The sequence below is a fragment of the Scyliorhinus canicula genome, chromosome 1, assembly GCF_902713615.1.
Source record: "Scyliorhinus canicula chromosome 1, sScyCan1.1, whole genome shotgun sequence".
Taxonomy (NCBI): domain Eukaryota; kingdom Metazoa; phylum Chordata; class Chondrichthyes; order Carcharhiniformes; family Scyliorhinidae; genus Scyliorhinus; species Scyliorhinus canicula.
This window is the reverse complement of record NC_052146.1, coordinates 282,067,952-282,087,803: the sequence shown is the minus strand read 5'-3', so window position 1 is coordinate 282,087,803 and position 19,852 is coordinate 282,067,952. Positions and strand designations below refer to the sequence as shown.

General features: G+C 47.2%; 1 protein-coding gene across 2 annotated transcripts in view; it reads left to right on the top strand.

Moving 5' to 3' along the window:
* Positions 1-19,852, top strand: part of fmn2b (formin 2b) — a 499,858-nt gene that overhangs the window by 44,460 nt on the left and 435,546 nt on the right. For both annotated transcript variants that reach the window (XM_038814212.1, XM_038814205.1), the window contains exon 2: positions 7,240-9,171. In XM_038814212.1, coding sequence (XP_038670140.1) covers positions 7,311-9,171 — 1,861 coding nt within the window. In that variant the 5' untranslated portion in view covers positions 7,240-7,310. The remainder of the gene's footprint in view (positions 1-7,239; positions 9,172-19,852) is intronic.

Genomic DNA, 19,852 nt, shown 5'->3' with positions numbered 1-19,852 from the left:
GGGGATGTACACATTGACCAGAACCACCTGCTCCCCCTGAAGTCTACCACTCACCATTACATATCTACCTGCACTGTCCGCCACCACATTAGATGCAACAAACGACAAGCTCTTCCCGACTAAGATCGCCACCCCTCGATTCTTCGCATCGAGCCCCGAGTGAAACACCTGTCCTACCCAGCCTCTTCTCAGCCTCACCTGATCCGCCACCTTAAGGTGCGTCTCCTGGAGCATAGCTACATCCGCTCCCAGCCCCCTCAGGTGTGCCAAGACCCAGGACCACTTCACCAGTCCATTCAGCCCCCTCACGTTCCATGTGACCAGCCGAATCTGGGGGGGTCTCCCCCCTCCCTCTGCGCCGATCAGCCATAGCTCTCCCACGGCCCACCACGTGCCCAGCGAACCCCCCCCAGGCCCTTTCCCCACGGTGGCAGCCCCCCCCTTCACCAGCCATTTCCCTACGCAGCACCCCGGGAAACCCCACCCCCCTACTCACCCCCCCTCCCCCAACCGAGCTAGGGCCCCCCGAGCTGCGTAACCCCTAACTTTGTACTTCCGTAAGTCAGCCGACTCCTACTGACCCCGGCTACCCCCGCCATACCGACGATTCCCCCCCACCCCCCGATGCAATGCAACCACCAATCTCCCCTCCTAGTGCCGGCCCTGCCCCCAACCCCTCCAGCGCGGGAAGAAAGCCCGCGCCTCCATCCCGAATCCCGCCCCCCCAGCCCAACATGCGGGAAAAAGATGGGCACGTGACCCAGCGGGACCGCGAACAGCTCCCCAACCCTCCACCAGTGGGGAAAAAAACTAAAAAGCACCACAGTAAATAGATAACAGCCCCAAAAAACGAAGAAGCGGAGCAACAAAAAAGCAACATCAAACACAGCCAATAAAAACGAAAGGATACCAAGGAGGACAAAGCCTCCAGACAATGTACATCATTCCCCAGTCCCCCTGTCCTCAGTTCGAGTCCAATTTCTCTGCCTGGCCAAAAGCCCAGGCCTCCTCCGGAGAATCAAAGTAGAGCTGGCGGTCCTTGTAAGTGACCCAAAGGCAAGCCGGCTGTAACGGGCCAAACCTCACCAACTTCCTGTGAAGCGCTCCCTTCGCCTGATTGAAGCCAGCCCTTCTCTTCGCCACCTCCGCGCTCCAGTCCTGATAGATCCTAATGTCCGCATTCTCCCACCTGCTGCTCCTTTCCTTCTACGCCCATCTCAGCATGCACTCTCGATCAACGAAACGGTGAAAGCGGACCAGCACCGCCCTAGGCGGCTCGTTCAGCCAGGGCTTCCTCAACAGCACTCGATTGGCCCCCTCCAGCTCCAAGGGTCCTTGGAACGACCCCGCGCCCATTAACGAGTTCAACATCACAACCACGTAGGCCCCCAAATCCGAACCTTCCAGCCCCTCCAGGAGGCCCAAAATCCGCAGGTTCTTCCGACAGGAGCGGTTCTCCATCTCCTCCATCCTTGCCAGCCATTTCTTGTGAAGCACCTTGTGCGATTCCACCTTCACTGCTAGGCCCAGGTGCTCGTCCTCGTTCTCCGAGGTCTTTAGCTGTAGCTGCCGGATCTCTGCAGCCTGAGCCGTCTGAGTCGCCATGATCCTGTCCAGCGAGGCCTTAAACAGTTCCAGGATCTCGGCCTCCAGCTCCCTGAAGGAGCGCTGAAGCAGCTCCTGCTGCTCCCGCACCCACTGCTGCCACGCTGCCGGTTCTCCGCCCGCCGCCATCTTGTTTTCCTTGCCTCGCACCTTTCTCTGCTTCAAAGTCGATCTTCTGACTGATCCGCTCCTGGTCCAGCCCATCCACCGGCAGCTGAGCACAGTGGCCGCGTTCCCACCCGGGGAAACGTCGAACCAGTGCCGCTGCAGGCCCTTAAAATAGCCCGAAAGTCCAAAACTAGGGGGTGCTACCGAACGTGTGGCTTCGCTCCGGATCACCGCAACCGGAAGTCGACCGCAAATCTGTTTAATTAAACAATCAATATTTATTCACATGCATTCAAATGTTAAGGTTATACAATCACTCCTCACTCCTCCTCACTCCTCACTCCTCACTCTCACTCTCTCACACACACGCTTTACAACAGAGCAATAAGACCTTGACTGGCAAGTCCGGGACAGATATTGGCCTTTATCCGTGATCTTAAGTCTTTCAGTCCTCGATGTTTGGTCCTTGGCCTATTTTCTCCTGTCACATATGTAAAATGCTGTTTTCCGCTGAGAAGCAAATTTGCATCTCCTCATTCCTCCAGACATCTCCCTCTAACCAACTCCTGGTTTTAATTTGTGATTAAATAACTATTGTCCCCAATTCTTAACAATCACTTTAAATTGGTGTCCTCTGATTCTTGGATCCATGGGAACAGTTTGTTCTTAACTGCTCTGTCCAGACGTGTCGAGCACATCTATTAAACCTTTTCTGTAACTTCTCCCAGGAGGACAGCACCAGATTTTACATAACTGGTTGCAGATATGAGGAGCTGCATACTCGTGCAAGTTTCTCTCTAATATCTTTGCATCCTCTCTAAAGCATGGTGCCATGAACTGGATGCAATTGGCCAATTGAGGTTGAATCAAAGTTTGATACAGGCTTGACATAATTTCATTGCTTTTCTACAACATGTCCCTATTGGTGAACCATCAATCGAACGCGAGATGAGTTGCTGTACAAAAGTTAGGCTTTAATAAGCTAGAAGTTAGTCCTGCGGTCGACGACAGTAAATGGACGACCGCCGAGCGTTCTGGTTATTTATACCTCGCTCTGGAGGCGGGGTTAACTCAGCCTCTCGACCTTTCGGAGAGCCGTCACGTGACTGGTCTCAACCAATCGGTCAAGAGGCACATGACCGACCAGGGCCAATGGTAAGCCAGTGTTCTGCACCAATGGCAGACAGCTATGCAAATCATACCACCACACCTAATATAAAGCTTAAGATCTTGCATCCTTTAACCAGTCTCTCAACCTGCCCTGTCACTTTCAGTGATCTATGCACTTATATCCTGAGGTCACTCTGCTCCTTCTCCCCCTTTCGGTTTGTACCCTATCGCTGCTTAAAAATAAGGGGTTACTCATTTGAGATCAAGATGAGGACATTTTTTTTTCTCTCTCTCTCTCTCTCTCAAGTTGTGTCTGGAACTCTCCTTCAAAAAATAGCACACGGAGAATCTTTGAATATTTTTAAGACTGAGCCAGATAGATTCTTGGTTAGCAAGGGTGTGTGGGCAGGGATTTGGGGTTGAGGTTTGAATGAGTTCAGCCATTATCCAAATTGAATGGTGGAACAGGCTCGAGGAGCTGAGTAGCCTATTCCTGCTGCTGATTTGAATGTTTATAAGTATCCTTATTCTCTGCATTTACCAAAATGAATATCCCTTCGCACATCTGTGCTAACTTTCATCTGCCATTATTCTGCCAGTTTCCTTTTGAAGTTTTAACACTATCCTTCTCCATAATCCATGATACTTCCAATTTCAGCATCTGCAAATTTTGAAATTATGCCACTGTACCACATACTTCAACCAAAAAAGCATCCACTATTCACCACCCTTTCCTATCATTCAGCCAATTTTCTATACATGTTGCCACTGTTCAAGTCTGTGTGGCATTGTGTTAACTGCTTTTTGGAAGTCTATGTGCACCACATAGGGCAGCATGGTGGCACAGTGGTTAGCGCTGCTGCCTCAGCTCCAGGGTCCCAGGTTCAATTCTAGCCTCATGTGACTGTCTGTCTGTGCGGAGTCTGCACGTTCTCCCAGTGTCTGCGTGGGTTTCCTCCGAGTGCTCCGGTTTCCTCCCACAGTCCAAAGATGTGCAGGTTAGATGGATTGCCCATGCTAAATTGTCCTTTAGTGTTCAAAAGGTTAGGTAGGGTTGCTGGGTTATGGGGATAGGGTGAAGTGGTAAGGTGCTCTTTCCAAGAGCTGATGCAGACCCGATGGGCCGACTGGCCTCCTTCTGCACTGTAAATTCTCTGACATCAACCACATTGCCCTCATCAACCTTCTCTGCCGCCTCACCAAAAAACATCAGGATGTTAGTTAAACATGATTTTCTCTTGTCAGATCCGTGCCGGTATTCCTTAATTAACCCACCCAAGTGAATTTTAATCTTGTCCTGAAAATTTCTAAAAGTTTTCCCTTTCCCACCAGTCTGACAGAGAAGATAATTGTAGATCGGATGAAGACTGGTAAAGATGATAAAGTCATTATTACAAATTGAGAACATTTGGTCTTAAAATGAATGGGAAAGAAAATGTAGAATATGTTTCTGGAGGAAAAACAGGTCAATATGCTTGGAATATGGGAGCTGGGAGAAGGGGTGGGGGCCCCGATCGGGTTAAAAGAGATAGTGGATTCTGTATGTATTGGACCCAGTAGAGGGGATTGAAGAAATCATGAGGCTTCTCGGGGAATTTGGCTGGTTTTCAGGGTATAAAGCTAAATATGGGGAAAAGTGAGATGTTTGCGCTCCAGGCAAGGGGACAGGAGAGGCGATTGGGTGGGCTGCCATTTAGGTTAGTAGGGGGAAGCTTTAGGTACCTAGGAATTCAAGTGGTGCCGGAATGGGACCGGCTGCATAAATTAAATCTGGCCCGGATAGTAGACCAAATGAAGAACTATTTTCGGAGATGGGACGCACTCCCGTTCTCATTAGCTGGGAGGGTGCAGACGGTGAAGATGACGGTCCTCCCGAGATTCCTGTTTTGTATTTCAATGTTTCTCCATCTTTATTCCGCGGTCAACAAAGTGATCTCTGGCTTTGTTTGGGTGGGCAAGACCCCGCGGGTAAGGTAGGTAATGCTTGAGCGGAGTGGAGGAGAGGGCGGGCTGGTGCTGCCAAATTTTAGTAACTGTTACTGGGTGGCGAATGTAGCCGTGATCAGGAAGTGGGTGGTGGGGGAGGGGTCGGCGTGGGAGTGTACGGAGGCGGCTTCATGCAAGGGCACCAGTTTGGGGGCATTGGTAACTGCGCCTCTGTCATTCCCGCCGACACGGTACTCCACCAGCCCTGTGTTGGTGGCAGCCCGGAGAGTCTGGGGGCAATGGAGGAGACATGTGGTAGCATCGGTCTGGTCCCCAATCTGTAACAATCACCGGTTTGCCCTGGGAAGTATGGATGGGGGGTTCCGAATGTGGCGGAGAGCAGGGATTGAGAGGATGGGGGATATGTTTATAGAGGGGAGCTTTCAGAGTATGAAGACGCTGGAGGAGAAGTTTGGGTGGGCGAGGGGAAACACATTCAGGTATCTGCAGGTGTGGGACTTCCTATGTAAACAGGTGTCGACCTTCCCGCTCCTACCGCTAAGGGGGATTCAGGACAGGTAGTTTCCAGAGGGTGGGTAGAAGGGAGCGTCTCTGACATTTACAAGGGGCATATGGGGTCAGAGGAGACGCAGACCGAGGAGCTGAATCGCAAGTGCAATGAGGAGAGATAGGTGATGGTCTATGGTGGACTCGTTGAGTAGAGTCAACGCGTCCGCAGCATGTCAGGCTCAGCCTGATACAATTTAAGGTCGTTCACCGGGCCTAGGGGCTGGTTTAGCACACAGCTAAATCGCTGGCTTTGAAAGCAGACCAAGGCAGGCCAGCAGCACGGTTCAATTCCCGTACCAGCCTCCCCGGACAGGCGCCGGAATGTGGCGACTAGGGGCTTTTCACAGTAACTTTAATGAAGCCTACTTGTGACAATAAGCGATTTTCATTTCATTAGATGACAGTGGCCCGGATGAGCAGATTCTTTGGGGTGGAAGACAGGTGTGCAAAACGTGCAGGAGGACCAGTGAACCATGTCCACATGTTCTGGGCATGTCCGAAGCTTAGGGGATTTTGGCGGGGGTTTGCAGATGTCATGTCCACGGTGTTAAAAACAAGGGTTGCGCTGAGTCCAGAGGTGGCAATTTTCAGGGTGTCGGAAGACCTGGGAATCCAGGAGGAGAAAGAGGCAGACATTCTGGCCTTTGCTCCCTGATAGCCCAGAGACGGATACTATTAGCTTGGAGGGACTCAAAGCCACCGAAGCCGGAGACCTGGCTATCGGACATGGCTAGCTTTCTCTGTTTGGCGGAAATCAAGTTCGCCTTGAGAGAGTCACTGTTAGGGTTTGCCCGGAGGTGGCAACCATTCGTCGACTTCTTCGTGGAAAATTAATTGTCAGCAGAAGGGGGGGGGGGGGGTTAGTTTTAGCTGAGAGTAGGGGGTTAATAAAGGTGGGACCTGTAAGGGAGGGTGACGGCTTTTGCACTATGTTTATAGTTTCATGTATATTGTTTATTGTGTTGTTATAATACCAATAAATACCTCAATAAAATGTTTATTTTTTAAAAAATGCTTGTAATACAAATCCCTACGAAAGTCACAGATCCCAGAATTGGTTAATGTGTCAATATTGATGAGACTTTTTGAGTATCTTTTTTTTACTCCAATTCTTTTTTTTAACTATACTGATTACGTTACGGCTAAACATTCCTGATTTACAATTACCTTCGCTGATCCAGTCAGAATAGGAGCCAGGCTGCAGCCGTGTTTACAACTCATTCATTATTCCCCTTCCTTCCCTCCCCCAGCCCTCTCAATGACTAGTGTTGGGGAGTGAGAGAGAGAGAGAACCACACAAGTGCATGTCATTGCTTGTTGTGCACGCGAGAGGTCTGTATATGTAGCTGCTTAGGCTTTGCAATCCACCTTGCCTCGATAATGGAACTTGAACCGAAAGCTTTTATATTCCTACATGATAAAGCCTGCTTTTTCTTTTTGATATTTTAAAATTAAGGACATTCTTTATCTCATCAGAGTAATCATGTCCTAAATCAAGTGGCTTTCCCTTTTCTTCCAGTATAAATCAACTGCAAAGTCTTTGTTACTCAACAGCAGTTTAGAAATATATAGCCTCAGGGCAGATGAAACATTTGCTTAAATGTTAGCTGTGGTGTTACCCAGTGTAAGTAAAGAGATAAACACCAATCAGACTTTCAAACATTCTAAACATTGGCTGGAATAACAAGGGTGCTGCTTAATCCATTGATTTTGATTTGTTTTTGTTCTGTGGAGGGAGGGTGCTTCAGCAGTCTGGTTTGATCCCTCTGGGGATCTTGTATCCTTGTGGGCTGTAAACTGTTTCTATGGGAACAGAAACTGAAGATGCGTTACATTTTTATCTCTTCTATTTTTAAACTAATTCTGCAGTGTGTAATTAATCCAATCTCTTTCTCCCCCCACCCCTTCCCTCTTTTCCAGAAGAACAATTGCAGTGTTTCAGAGCTTCAGCTGATCGCTTTTGAATTCTCGTGTTCCTCTGACCTCCTGGAATGGATTTCCTCTTTAAAAGGAATGCTGACTGCACGACGAAAGCCATTCACACAATTGAGAAACTGACTGACAACATCACCGAGCGGTGCTTCTTGCCTTGTGTGGAGAAGGCTGCCGGGCTGCTCGCTCACAGACAGTGCAAGAGTGCGAACTGCACTGAGCATGTCCCAGAGGAGGGGACCACATTATGCAAAAAGACTGCAACAGCAGATGGGAGAATCTCCGGCACTGAGCGAGTGTTTGTTTTTCCTGCATCTCCGGGAGCTGCCACCACTGGCTTAGCTAACGGCTTGACAGCGGACACGACCCGGGAGCCTCATCATGGCTTGAGGGGGAAGAGCTTTTGGCTGTTCGGTAACATGGGGAACCAGGACGGGAAGCTGAAAAGGACCGGAGGAGATGGGCAGGAGTGCGTGGAGGATGCTAGGCCCAAGGACGCTGATGGCACAAAGAAAGTGTCCGGCGGCAAGAAATCACATTCCAAACATGGTAAGGGAAGCGACAGCAGGAAGAAAAAGTCAGAGTCGTCTCGATCGGTGTTCTCCATCAGGAAGAGAAAAACACTATCGCGGGGTAAAAATGGCACCAGCGGATCGAAAGATGATGTGTTGGAAAACCGGGCCCTGCAAACAGAAGAATTAGACAGCGTGCACTCTATTACAAAGACTCCCGATATAAGCATTTCGGCTGATGAAGGAGGCCTGTCGGACACAGACGCTGAGCATTTAGACATCACCAACGACAGCCTCCCAGCTGGTTCGGAGCTCCAGGATGGACAAAGGGTTAGTTCTGGATCGGATACGGATATTTACAGCTTTCATTCAGCCGCAGAACATGAAGATTTGCTCTCTGATATTCAGCATGCCATTAAGCTACAGCAGGGGTCCATTAGTGCTGCTGCTGACAAACTGCAAACACAGAGAAAAACTGACAGTCTCCTCTTCCGAAAGGAGGAATTTGCCATCCCGACCGGGATTGATAACAAAGAGACTGTTCCTGCTGTGGCGCACGTCTCTTCTCCAGGGGCCGGCAAGGCAGGAAACCTTGCTTCTCTCGAGAGGTGGCATGAGCAGGGTAAGACGGGGGCTGAAACTGAGGAAACCAACAGCACGTTAGCCGGTGAAAGTGCCGAGCATCTACAGGCTGCTGTAACAGAGAGGCATGTTTCCATAGAAACCACTGCTGAGCACAGCCCAGAGGTGGGCTTTGGTCCTGAGTGTGATTTGTCATTCACACACAATGGATTTGACTTTTCCTCGGTGCACTTCACTCCTGAAAAAGTCTGCCTCTGTGACGAAGCTGAGGAAAGCCACTTTGAAGAGCAGGGTGCGGACTTCAGTGTGGACAGCGTGCTGACCTGTGACCACTCCGCCCTTGATTCTGATGCAACCGGCTCTGCACTCAAAAATGGTGCCCACTGCGTTAACGCACGCAAGTTGGAATCTCCTGCCAGTACGCTGCGATCGCGCAGGACTTTCCCTGTAGCAGCATCAGCTTTAGTCAGGCCGTATCCTCCGGTGAACGCCATCTTTGTTAGAACAACTACCAGGCAGCTGAGCTCTCCCAGTAACTCACCCTCTGTCTCACCATCACAGAGCCCGCTGTTTCAGCGCCGGCGATGTACAGCTGACCACAAGCGGGAGAAAGGGCAATCCAAGCAGCGGAAATTCTCCTGTGGTAAGGGTTCACTCAGTCGCTCAGCTGATTGGACAGATGAAGTCAAACAACCAAAGGGAAGCAGTATAAAGAAAGCAGGGTCCGTGGATACTTTGCACCAGTCGGAATCTCCAGACATTCTCTCTCTGGGACCTATAAAAAGGCCTTCGCTATCTGTCAGCAGCTACCCCGAGATCTTCACTGGTAAGTCTATTGCAAAGGTTTCACTGTCCTTCCAATTCTCCTGTACTCTGATGAAGACTGTCTCTAAACCAATATTGATTTATGCGCTAGAAAATCCACCAGACACACTCTGAAAGTGACAGCAGTGGTAGATTGTGGTCTCCAAAATGGCAAGTTGTCCGAGCCAGTGGTGCCCACATTTCATGAATTAATATAAAATATTTGCTATCTGACTGGGTGCGAATCTGCACAAGTTCTATTACAGCATATTTCTCATTCAACTGATGTTGAGACTGCACCATTCCTAATGTAATATCATGGTCAACATTGCAACTCTGCTCTGAACTCTCATAGGTGAGTGTAATAATCATTTGCAACTGGGCAGGAACATTACCAAGTCGGGAAGGGCAACATCAAGTATTTATATCTGATTGAATCAAAATCAATAATGGTTACAGCACAGAAGGCCATTTGGTCCATTGTGTCTGTGTTGGCTTCTTGAGTCGTGCATCTAATGCCACTCCACTGCTATCTCCCCATAACCCTGTACATTTTTCCTTTTTCAGATAATGCAATTTCTTTGTGAACGTCTCTATTTTAACCTGCTTCTACCACACTCTCGGGCATCGTATTCCAGACCTGCATCACTCTCCACATGAAAATGTTTCTCCCCATTTAGTCAATGCTGCTTCTAACGGTTATCTAAGGTCACACTGGAGACCCCTATTTCTTCACTGCTCTCCCCAGCCATACCCGCGCCATGCCAGTTTAGCATCTGACAAGATTTCCAACCAGAGTAAATGATCCGGTTCCATGCGTTTGATTTTTTTCAAGGCGGTGACTAGGTGTGTAGATGAGGGCAGTGCAGTCTATGTAGTCTGCATGAACTTTAATAATGGGCGCGATTCTCTGAAATGGAGTATCAGGCTCATCCTTGCACAAGCAGAGGTCCCGTTTACCCTTCGCAGTGCCTCACTCCATACTCCCCAATTGATCTCCATTCCCAACTCCGCTTCCCATTTCTCCTTGATCTTCACCACCCACCCGCCTCCCTGCTCCCCCAGCCACTTATATATATCTCCAATTCTTCCCTCCCCTTCCACATCCGGAAGCAGCAATCGCTACATCAGAGTATATCCCGGCATCCTAGGGAAACTCCTCCAGACCTTTCACGCAAAGTCCCTAACCTGTAGATACCTGAACTCGCTCCCCCTCGGCAGCTCTACCCTCTCCCTTAGCTCCTCCAGAATGGTGAACCCTTCCTCCAAATACAGATCCCTCGCCTTGACCAGCCCCACTTCCCTCCACCTCCTGTATACACTATCCATCCCCCCCGGCTCAAACCCATGATTCTCGCACAACGACGTTAGCACCGACATCCCTTCCACCCTAAAATGCCTCCTCAACTGATTCCATATCTTCACCGTGGACTGCACCATTGGGCTCCCTGAATACCTACTCAGAGCCATTGGCAATGCTGCAGTCACCATAGCCTTCAAACTAGACCCCTTACAATATTCCCCCTCCATCCTAACCCACTCTACCCCTTCTCCTTCCCACCACCGCCACACCTTGTCCACATTCACCGCCCAATAATAATGAAGCAAGTTCGGCAAAGCCAACCCCCCCTGCTGCCTCTGTAGCAGGGTCCTCCTGACCCTCGGCACCTTCCCCACCCATATAAACTCAGGAATGATCGTGTCGACTTTCCGGAAAAACACAAGGCCTTTGGTATGAAGAATGGGAGAACTTAAAAGATAAACAAGAACCTCAGTTTAATAGTCATTTTCACCACTTGGACCCTCCCCGCCAGCGCAAGTGCAATGTATACCACCTTTTAAGATCCTCCCTAGCCTGCTCCACCAGCTTCATTATGTTCCAATTATGGAGCCCCGTCCATTCCCTCGCTACCTGAAACCCCAAGTACCTAAACCTATCCCTTGCTACCGTAAATGGCATCTTCCCCCCCCCCCCCCTACTAAATTAGCCCGCTGTGCCAGCTCATTCACCAGGAATACCTATTAAATGGAAGTTATGGTTAGTAAGTTCGCAGATGACACAAAATATGGTGTGTGCCAACAGTGAGGAGGAAAGCCTTCGATTACTGGATGATATAAACAGGCTGGTCAGATGGGGAGAACTGTGGCAAATAAAATTAGTTCTGAAAACGTGAGGTGATGCATTTTGGGTAGACTAACAAGGCAAGGGAATACACAATGAATGGTTGGATGCTAGGAAGTACAGACACCCAGAGGGTGGGTGCATGTTCATAAGATCTCTGAAGGCAGCAGGGCAGGTAGAGAAGATGGTCAAGAAGGCTTTTGGGGCATTTCTCTTTATTAGCTGAGGAACAGAATATAAGAGTGGGAAGGTTACGATGGAGCTGTATAAAACACTCTGCGCCACAGCTTGTGTACCATGTACAGTTCTGGTCACCACACTGTAGGAAAACTGTGATTGCATGAGAAAAGTTGCAGAGGAGATTCACCAGGACATCGGCTGGGCAGGATGTCGGCTGGGCAGGAGCGTTTCAGCTCTGAAGAGTGGCTGGTTAGGCTGGGGTTGTTTTCCTTGGAGCAGAAAGGCTGAAGAGGAACCTGACTGAGGTGCTCCTAATTATGAGGGAGATGGATGGCAAGAAACATTTCCCCCTTTCGTAGAGGGATCAATGACCAGGGTGCATAGATTTAAGGTAAAGGGTAGGAGATTTAGAGGAGACTTGAGGAAAAATATTTTCACCCGGAGAGTGCTGGGAATCTGGAACTCATTGCCTGAAAGGGTAGTAGAGGCAGGAATCCTCGTCATTTAAGGAGCATCGAGTATGAACACTTTACATACAAGGCAAACAAAAATACAGATAAAGTGCTGGAAAATGAGATTCGGATAGGTGCTTGATGACTGGCACAGATATGAAGGGCCTCTTTTTTTATTCTGTGCTGTAAATCTCAATGACGTTATAACTATCTGGAATGCTGCTGGCGAGCAGCTCTTGAGGGGTTGAATTCCTGATCCAGAAGGCTGCAGCAATTGCACCTTCAATCCAGTGGCCGTGAAGCCGCCATGCTCCCTAAATTCACAAACAAGTGATTGATTTGATTAACTAACTTTCACTTTTCACCGAAGCCTGGGATTTCTGTTCAAATTTACGCCAATGTTTTAAACTGTTATGGCTCGGGAGCAGAAACGTTGACTCCATAAAATGGCATTTTGTATCGAACTATATTGCAAACCAAAAAGTTGGTGCTATTCGCTCTTGTAGGCCATATGCGATCTGCTTGGAAAATTTAGAAGTATTGGCCATTTTTTTTGTTGAAATTTTAGAGTACCCAATTCATTTTCCAATTAAGGGACAATTTAACATGGCCAGTGCACCTACCCTGCTCGTTTTCGGGTTGTGGGGGCGCAACCCACGCAACCACAGGGAGAAATGTGCAAACTCCACACGAACAGTGATCCTGAGCTGGGATCGAACCTGGGACCTCGGTGCCGAGAGGCAGCAGTGCTAACCACTGCACCACCCTACTGCCCTAGTATTGACCATTTTAAGGATGTTTGACGTGCACTAAGGTGCCTCGCTACATTGGAGTGCAATGATTTGTAATCAGTAAGGCGGTCTTCACAGAAAATTAGATTAACTTAAAGAATGCAGTTCCTAAAACATCTGCAAAGAAACCAAATGAAATTTAACTTTGCCCTTTTTGTGGGAACTGAATGAGAATGACGTTTTGTATTTGGGAATAAAAGTATTAAGATTAGAAGTTTAACTTAATCACTAGATTTTTCTGAAGAATTATAACGTGATAAATATTGAGGGAGAAAATTTGGGTCAGGATACAAGGACTTGGTTTCTGAGGAAAAGATTCCATGGTAGTTCCCCAACAGGGAAGCAAGATAATGGTTTCACATCTCAGCCAATCGATGCTCTTTTGTCAATGTGGCTGGCACTTTGCATTATACTGAAGTGTCAGCATAGATTCTGAAAGATTTGGACCACAGTTTTCTAAAGCTGACATGCGGTTATCACGGTGAAAGATGGTAGGTATTAAGTAATGATTAGTAACTTTGATGCTCTGTAGGACCCAGAGGCAAAAGCAGGGATATAATACAGGATGGAGCATGACTCTATGGCCACCAAACCTCTGGTCCAATTTGGGGATGGACGAAATCCTGGTTTGTGCAGTATTATGAACCATTGACTCCTCTCCCAACCCATTGTAGTTGGTCTATAGGAAATGATAAGAACCATAGAATCCCTACAGTGCAGAAGGAAGCCATTTGGCCCATCGGATCTGCACCGACCCTTAAAAAGAGAATCATACCTAGGCCCACTACCCAACCCTATCCCAGTAACCTGGACACTTGAGGGGTAATTTAGCATGGCCAGTCTGCACATCTTTGGACTGTGGGAGGAAGCCGGAGCACCCAGAGGAAATCCATGAAGATACGGATAGAATGTGCTAACTCCACACAATCCCCCAAGGTCGAAATTGAACCCGAGTCCCTGGTGCTGTGAGGCAGTAGTGCTAACCGCTGTACCACCATGTCACCCACTTGTCCACCAGCACCTTCAATGCTGCCATCATCTCCTTCCTCATCACCTCCATGTCCTTTGCGAACTGTTTTTCAAGTTCCGCAACCATCACCTTGGTCATCTTTTCTGCCGTGAACAGTGCGGCCCCCCCAGCGACCCAGTCTCCACCATCCCTCCAGTTGCTGAGCCGACCCTTCCACTCAGCGGCAAACCTTCATTCGCCTCCTCCTTCATGGCTGCTTTCCTTTGGGTTTTGGACATCCTTCTTCCTTATGTCTTCCTGCACTTATTTAACCAAAAATTGCCTCTGGGACCAGGCATTAAATTCTAAAAAATCAAGTCTTGTGCAGGAGCCACCCAATATGCGACCTCCTCCTATATGCCACCGCCGGAAGTCTGGTCAGGCAGTTCTTTTCTGCATTCCCAGCTAAATATGTTATGGGGAAATGTCTAATTTCTCGAATGATCTCTTGCTCTTGATATGTTTCCCACTATAGCTGCTCCACCCCATAGAAATTTCCAAAGTTTGCGAGGCTTTTCCTTCCTGGTGGTGGAGGTGAAATATCCTTGACCATCGGCCTCCACAAAGACCAGATGTGTGCTGTTTCTGGTTTATGTTCAGACCCGGATTGGCTCCAGTAGATCAAAAAAGACGATGTGTAATAAAAGCATTAAATGCCGGGAATACGCAGCAAGTCGGGCATCGTCTATTGATTTGAAACAGTTTTTTAAGAAATATTTTTATTGAAGGCATTTTTCACATGCCAAAATGCAAAAGACTGACCTCGGCAACAAGTTAACATTTCTGTTTGAGGATGACCTTTTGTCAGAACGGATTAAAAATTGGAATGTAGTCTGCTTTGAGAAAGTGGTAGAGGAAGAATAAAGGCAAAATCTGATCAGGTGGAGGAAAGAGGTTCAATGACAAAAGATTTTGATACTGCGTCGAACACCAGGTATGTCCAGGCAACCAAGAAACTAAATGGGGAACAGGGCTCATGGTCTGAAATTGTTGAACTCTGGCTGTGTTGCAGCTTTCTAGACTCAATTGAAAGATGAGGTGTTCCTCCAGTTTGTATTGAATTGATCTTCTTTGGGATATTGAGCAGGACAGAAGGTCAGAGTGGGAGCAAAGGGCAAATTAACATGAAGCAACAGGAAGCTCTGAGTCATGCTTGTGTGCTGAATGGAGGTACTCCACAGTGATCAGCCAATCTGCGTTTGGCCTCCCTGTTGGTAGAGGAGACCGAATCGTGAGCAGCAAATACCGTACACTAAATTGAAAATAGTACAAGTAACTCGCTGTTTCACTTGAAAGGAGAGTTGTGCCCTTGGACATTGAGAAGCTAAAGGGTGTTGCAGTTCATGCGCTTGCATGTCAAAGTGTCATTGGAGGTGATTGAAGAATGGACCAGGATGTCACGGAGGGAATGGTCCCTTTAGAATGCTGAAAAGGGGAGGGAGGGGAGGTTGTGGTGCCACACTAGAGCTGGTTGAAATGATGAATCATTGAATACAGAGGCTGGTGTGGAAGAATGCGAGGACCAGCTTCTGGGAAGGAGGAGAGGTGAGAGCAGAAGTGTGCTGATCACCCTCACCGGGATGAATCCTCAGTTCAGGGAAAAGGAAGACTTACTGGGAGCTCTAGTATGTGAGGTTGCATCATCTCTACAGATGCAATTGAGAAACTGTGAAAATTGGAAAAGGGTTCTTACTGAAGTAGGGTGTGTGAGAAAGTGTAGCTAAAGTAGCTGTGGGAGTCTGTGGGTTTTTGGTTAAAAATTAGTTGATATCCTATTCCTAGGAATGGGGGAAAGGAAGGCGATGAGAAGGAAAGAGTCAGATGGATCAGATGATGGAAGGCGAGTACCGGTAACCGGCCAATGAAATCTAGTTTGGGGCAGGAAGTGGCACTGATACGTTATCAGTGTATTGGAAAAAGTGTTGAAGGAGGGGGCCTTAACAGCACTGGAATAATTCATGTTCCATGCATTCCACAAAAAGGCAGGCATAGTTCTGACCCATGAGGGTGCCCATAAAAAGGGAATGGAGTTGGTGGCAACATTATCCAATGTGCGAATCGAGTTCAGCTCAGTGGAGGAGGGTGATAGTGGATGCATCTCTGTTCAAGAAAGAAGCGGCGAGCTCATACCGCCCTGTTGGGGAATGGAGATGGAGTGGGATTGGTCCATCATGAAGAGGTGGTTAGGGCCAGGAAACTGGGAACTGTTGAAGTGACGAGACGCTGCAGTGTGTGGGGTGGCAAGGGGCAAGGGGAGAAGAACTGGACAAGGGACAAAAAGTATAAAAGTCGAGATTGGAAGAAATAAGTTCAGTGGGGCAAGAAAACGATGAGTTGTATTCTTCGTATATTCATATTTGGATTTTCAGAAAGCATTCGATAAAGTCCAACATAAGAGGTTAGTGCGCAAAAAAAGCCCATTTGCTTGGGGATAATATATTGGCATGGATTGAGAATTGATTCGGAGACCAGGAACAGAGTACAAGTAAATGGATATTTTTTTGAAGTGGCAGGGAGAGATGAGTGGAGTCCCACATGGATCCGTGATTGGGCCCTAGCTATTCAAAATATACATCAAATTCCAAGTTTGCTGACGACACAATGTGATGAGGAGAATGTTAAGAGGTTTCAAGGTGAAGTGGACAAGCTGAGTTGGTGGACAAATAAAAGGCAGATGCAGTATAATGTGGATTAATATGAAGTTATCCACTTTGGGCGAAGAAACATAATTATTATTGAAATGTTGATGTGCAACAGGGATCTGGGTGTCCCTGTACACCAATCGCTAAAAGCAAGCATGCAGGTGCAGCAAGCAGTTAAGAAGGTAAATGGTATGTTGGCCTTCATTGCAAGACGATTTGAGTGCAGGATTAAAGAGATCTTGCTGCAGCTGTACAGGGCTCTGGTACAACCACACCTGGAGTATTGTGTCCAATTTTATTCTCCGTATCTAAGAAAGGATATATTTGCTGTACAGAAAGTGCAGCAAAGGTTCACCAGGCTGATTTCTGTGATGGCAGGATTGTTGTATGAGGAGGGATTGTCGACTAGGCCAGTGTTCACTGGAATTAGAAGAATGAGAGAATTTAATTGAAACATAAAATTCTGATAGTGCTGGACAGACTGGATGTAAGGATGTTGTTTCCTCTGGCTGGGAGGCCTACAACAAAGGGTCACAGTCTCAGGATACGGAGAGAGCCATTTGGGACAGTGGGGAGAAACCTCTTCACTTGGATGGTGAACCTGTGGAATTCTGTACCAGTTAACTCTGTGGAGGCCAAGTCGGTGAATGTATTTAAGAAGGAAATAGACTCGAAAGGTATCAAGGGATTTGGTGAGAGTGGGGAAGTGTGATGTTGAGATAGAAGATCAGCCACAATATTGAATGGCAGAGCAGACTCTGAAGATTCGAATGGCTGCTTCCTGCCCCTTTTTTCTGCAGCAATGGCACCACCCCTTATCTACAGGTTGACAACATTCAGGTTGCCTCTGGCTACCAATTCAGGTGGAGATGGGTTACAGTATGGGAGGAGCAGAGAAATTGAGATGTGCTTGATGTGTTCATCTTTTTTAGTGTTTGCTCTGTGAGATGGAAGGACTTTTTCTTGCAATTAGGGATGGGAGGACCTTTTTTTGCAATTAGATGGAAACTTGGACATTGGTTCAGTTCTCTACAGTTTTTGAAGCTGATGTCTGTTGACGACAATGGGCTGACTGATTTCTCAGGGTGGTTGGGTCTTGTATTTTGCTTTGACATTCTCAAGTTCGTAGTCTGAGACACAGCTGAAACTTCTGGCAGGCTGAAAGGTCGTGGAGTTGCATGCAGCATAATGCCATTGGCAAAATTATGTTTTGTGCTTCAGTCCATATCTGTGGGAGGGGAGTCCTATGAACAAGCGGAACAAGAAGAAAGCCTGCCCCTTTGTTTGAAACCAGGGGATGTCGCAATTTGTGCATGTTTGAGGGAGAAAAACCTTTTGCCCACATTATCTGATTCTTTGCCCTAAAGACAGTTGATTGAAACCTGGGAATTTTGTGTGTTCAGTTGCAGAACTGGAGAGATCACTCATCTGGGTTGATTATAGAATCCAGCCTGGAAGCCAGATGTTTGGCAATGTTTCCCTACAGCTGAAGGTTAGCATGGGAACTGTCCGTTGCATAGGCTTTGTTGTCATTGACTTTGTGAATGAGTGACTATGACAGAAATCCCGTCCATTTTAGATTTCTGGTACTTGCAATGAAAACCTTCATGACTTTGCTTTCATGCGTAAGGGAAGATTTTTAAAATGCTGTTCAAAGTGTGGAATTTAATGTGTAAAATCACAGGAAAAGACTGTGACACTCTCATTATAAATGATTGGAAAGTTAAATAAGCCATCAGCACTGAAGGAATGGAAATGAAATTTCTATGATCTATGTAGATAAGCTCCCCAAAACTTTAAAATGCAGGGAATTATACTTTAATTATGGTTCAAGGAGAGGAATGACATAGCATCCATGATGGCTTCAGTTTATCCAGTGAGTATGGGGTAATATGCATGAGGAAAGTTTCCGGACTCCATCTCTGGTCTGAATTAGCCAGTGGGAGCAGTTGGAGTATAAACATTACATTGCTTTTACATTGCTTTTGGATTGGAGAGCAACATTTGCCATGGTCTCTTTGGTGGGGGTAGTTGGTGGCTGGTGTTGATGCAGAAGGGGGTCATTCGGCCCCTCGAGTTTGCACTGACTCACTGCAAAAGGACTCTACTCAATCCCACTCCCCTGTCTTGTCCCTGTAAAGTTGTACATGTTTCCCTTTGAATGCCTCAATAGACTCTGCCTCCACGACCCTATCTGGACGTTCATTCCAGACTCCCACCACTCTTGGGTAGTAAATGTTTTCCTCACATTACTTTTAGTCCTTTTGTCCATTATTTGGAATCTGTGCCCTCTAGTTATTGATGCTCTCTTGAGAGAGGGAGCAGTTTCCCACTATTTAATCTGTCTCTCCCCCTCTGAATATCGATCAAGTCTCTTCTCAGCCTCCTTTTCTCCAAGCAAAACCATCTCCAATCTATCTTCATAGCTACAGTTGTTCATCCCTGGAATCATTCTTGTGAATCTCCTCTGTACTGTCTCCAATACCATCGCATCCATCCTCCAGTTAGGTGTCCAGAACTGACGCAGTACTCCAGATGAGGCCTAACTCATGTCTTGTATAAATTCAACAGGAGCTTCTTACTCTTGTACATTGTCCCTATTAATAAAACCTAGGATACCGTAAGCAATGTTAACATGCCCTGTCACCTTCAATAGCTTATGTACATACTCACTCCAGTCCCTTTGTTCCTGCACCTCCTTAAGAGTTTCTCCCTTTCTTTTGTGCTGTCTCTGCATATTCTACCCACCAAAATGAATTCCCTCATACACTTCTCCACATAGAATTTAATCTGCCACTTCTCTGCCCAATCCCAGTCTACGTCCTTTACAAGTTCAAGATTATCCTCATCAAGGTTGAGAAATTTCCAATCTTCGTATCATCTACAGATTTTGATAGTATGCCATGCACACCACACACAGTCATTAATAAGTCATTTATAAATACAGGTCCCAATGTTGACCCCATGGGTAACTCCCACTTAGAGCCTTTCTCCAATCTGAAATACCATTTATCACGACTGATTCCTGTCGATCAACCAATTTCTTATTCAAGTGCCTACTTTCCCTTTTACTCCATGAGCTAGAGTTTTGCTGTTGTGTGACACTGTATCAAATGCCTTTTGAAAATGCATATACACATCAACAGCATTGCCCTTATCAACACTTTTCTGTTGACAGCTCAACAAAAAACTCCCAAATTGTTGAACATGATTTTCCCTTTAAGAATCTAGCTGGTTTTCCTTAACATGGCTATTGACTTTGGCCCGAACTTTAGTTTCCATAAGATTTCCTACCACTGAAATCACCTGCCCTGGTCTGCAGTTGCTGGCCTTGTCCTTGTACACTTTTTGAAAAAGGGCTTAAAATTTGCAGACGTGGGGAAAAGTCTTCTGGTCCCATGGAGGTGCTCAGTTTCCTAAAATACTGACACTGATGGGCATGCTGGTTTCGCAATCCTGTTTCTGGTGCCAGCATTTTAGGGCAGGCAGTTCATGCGCAATCGGGCA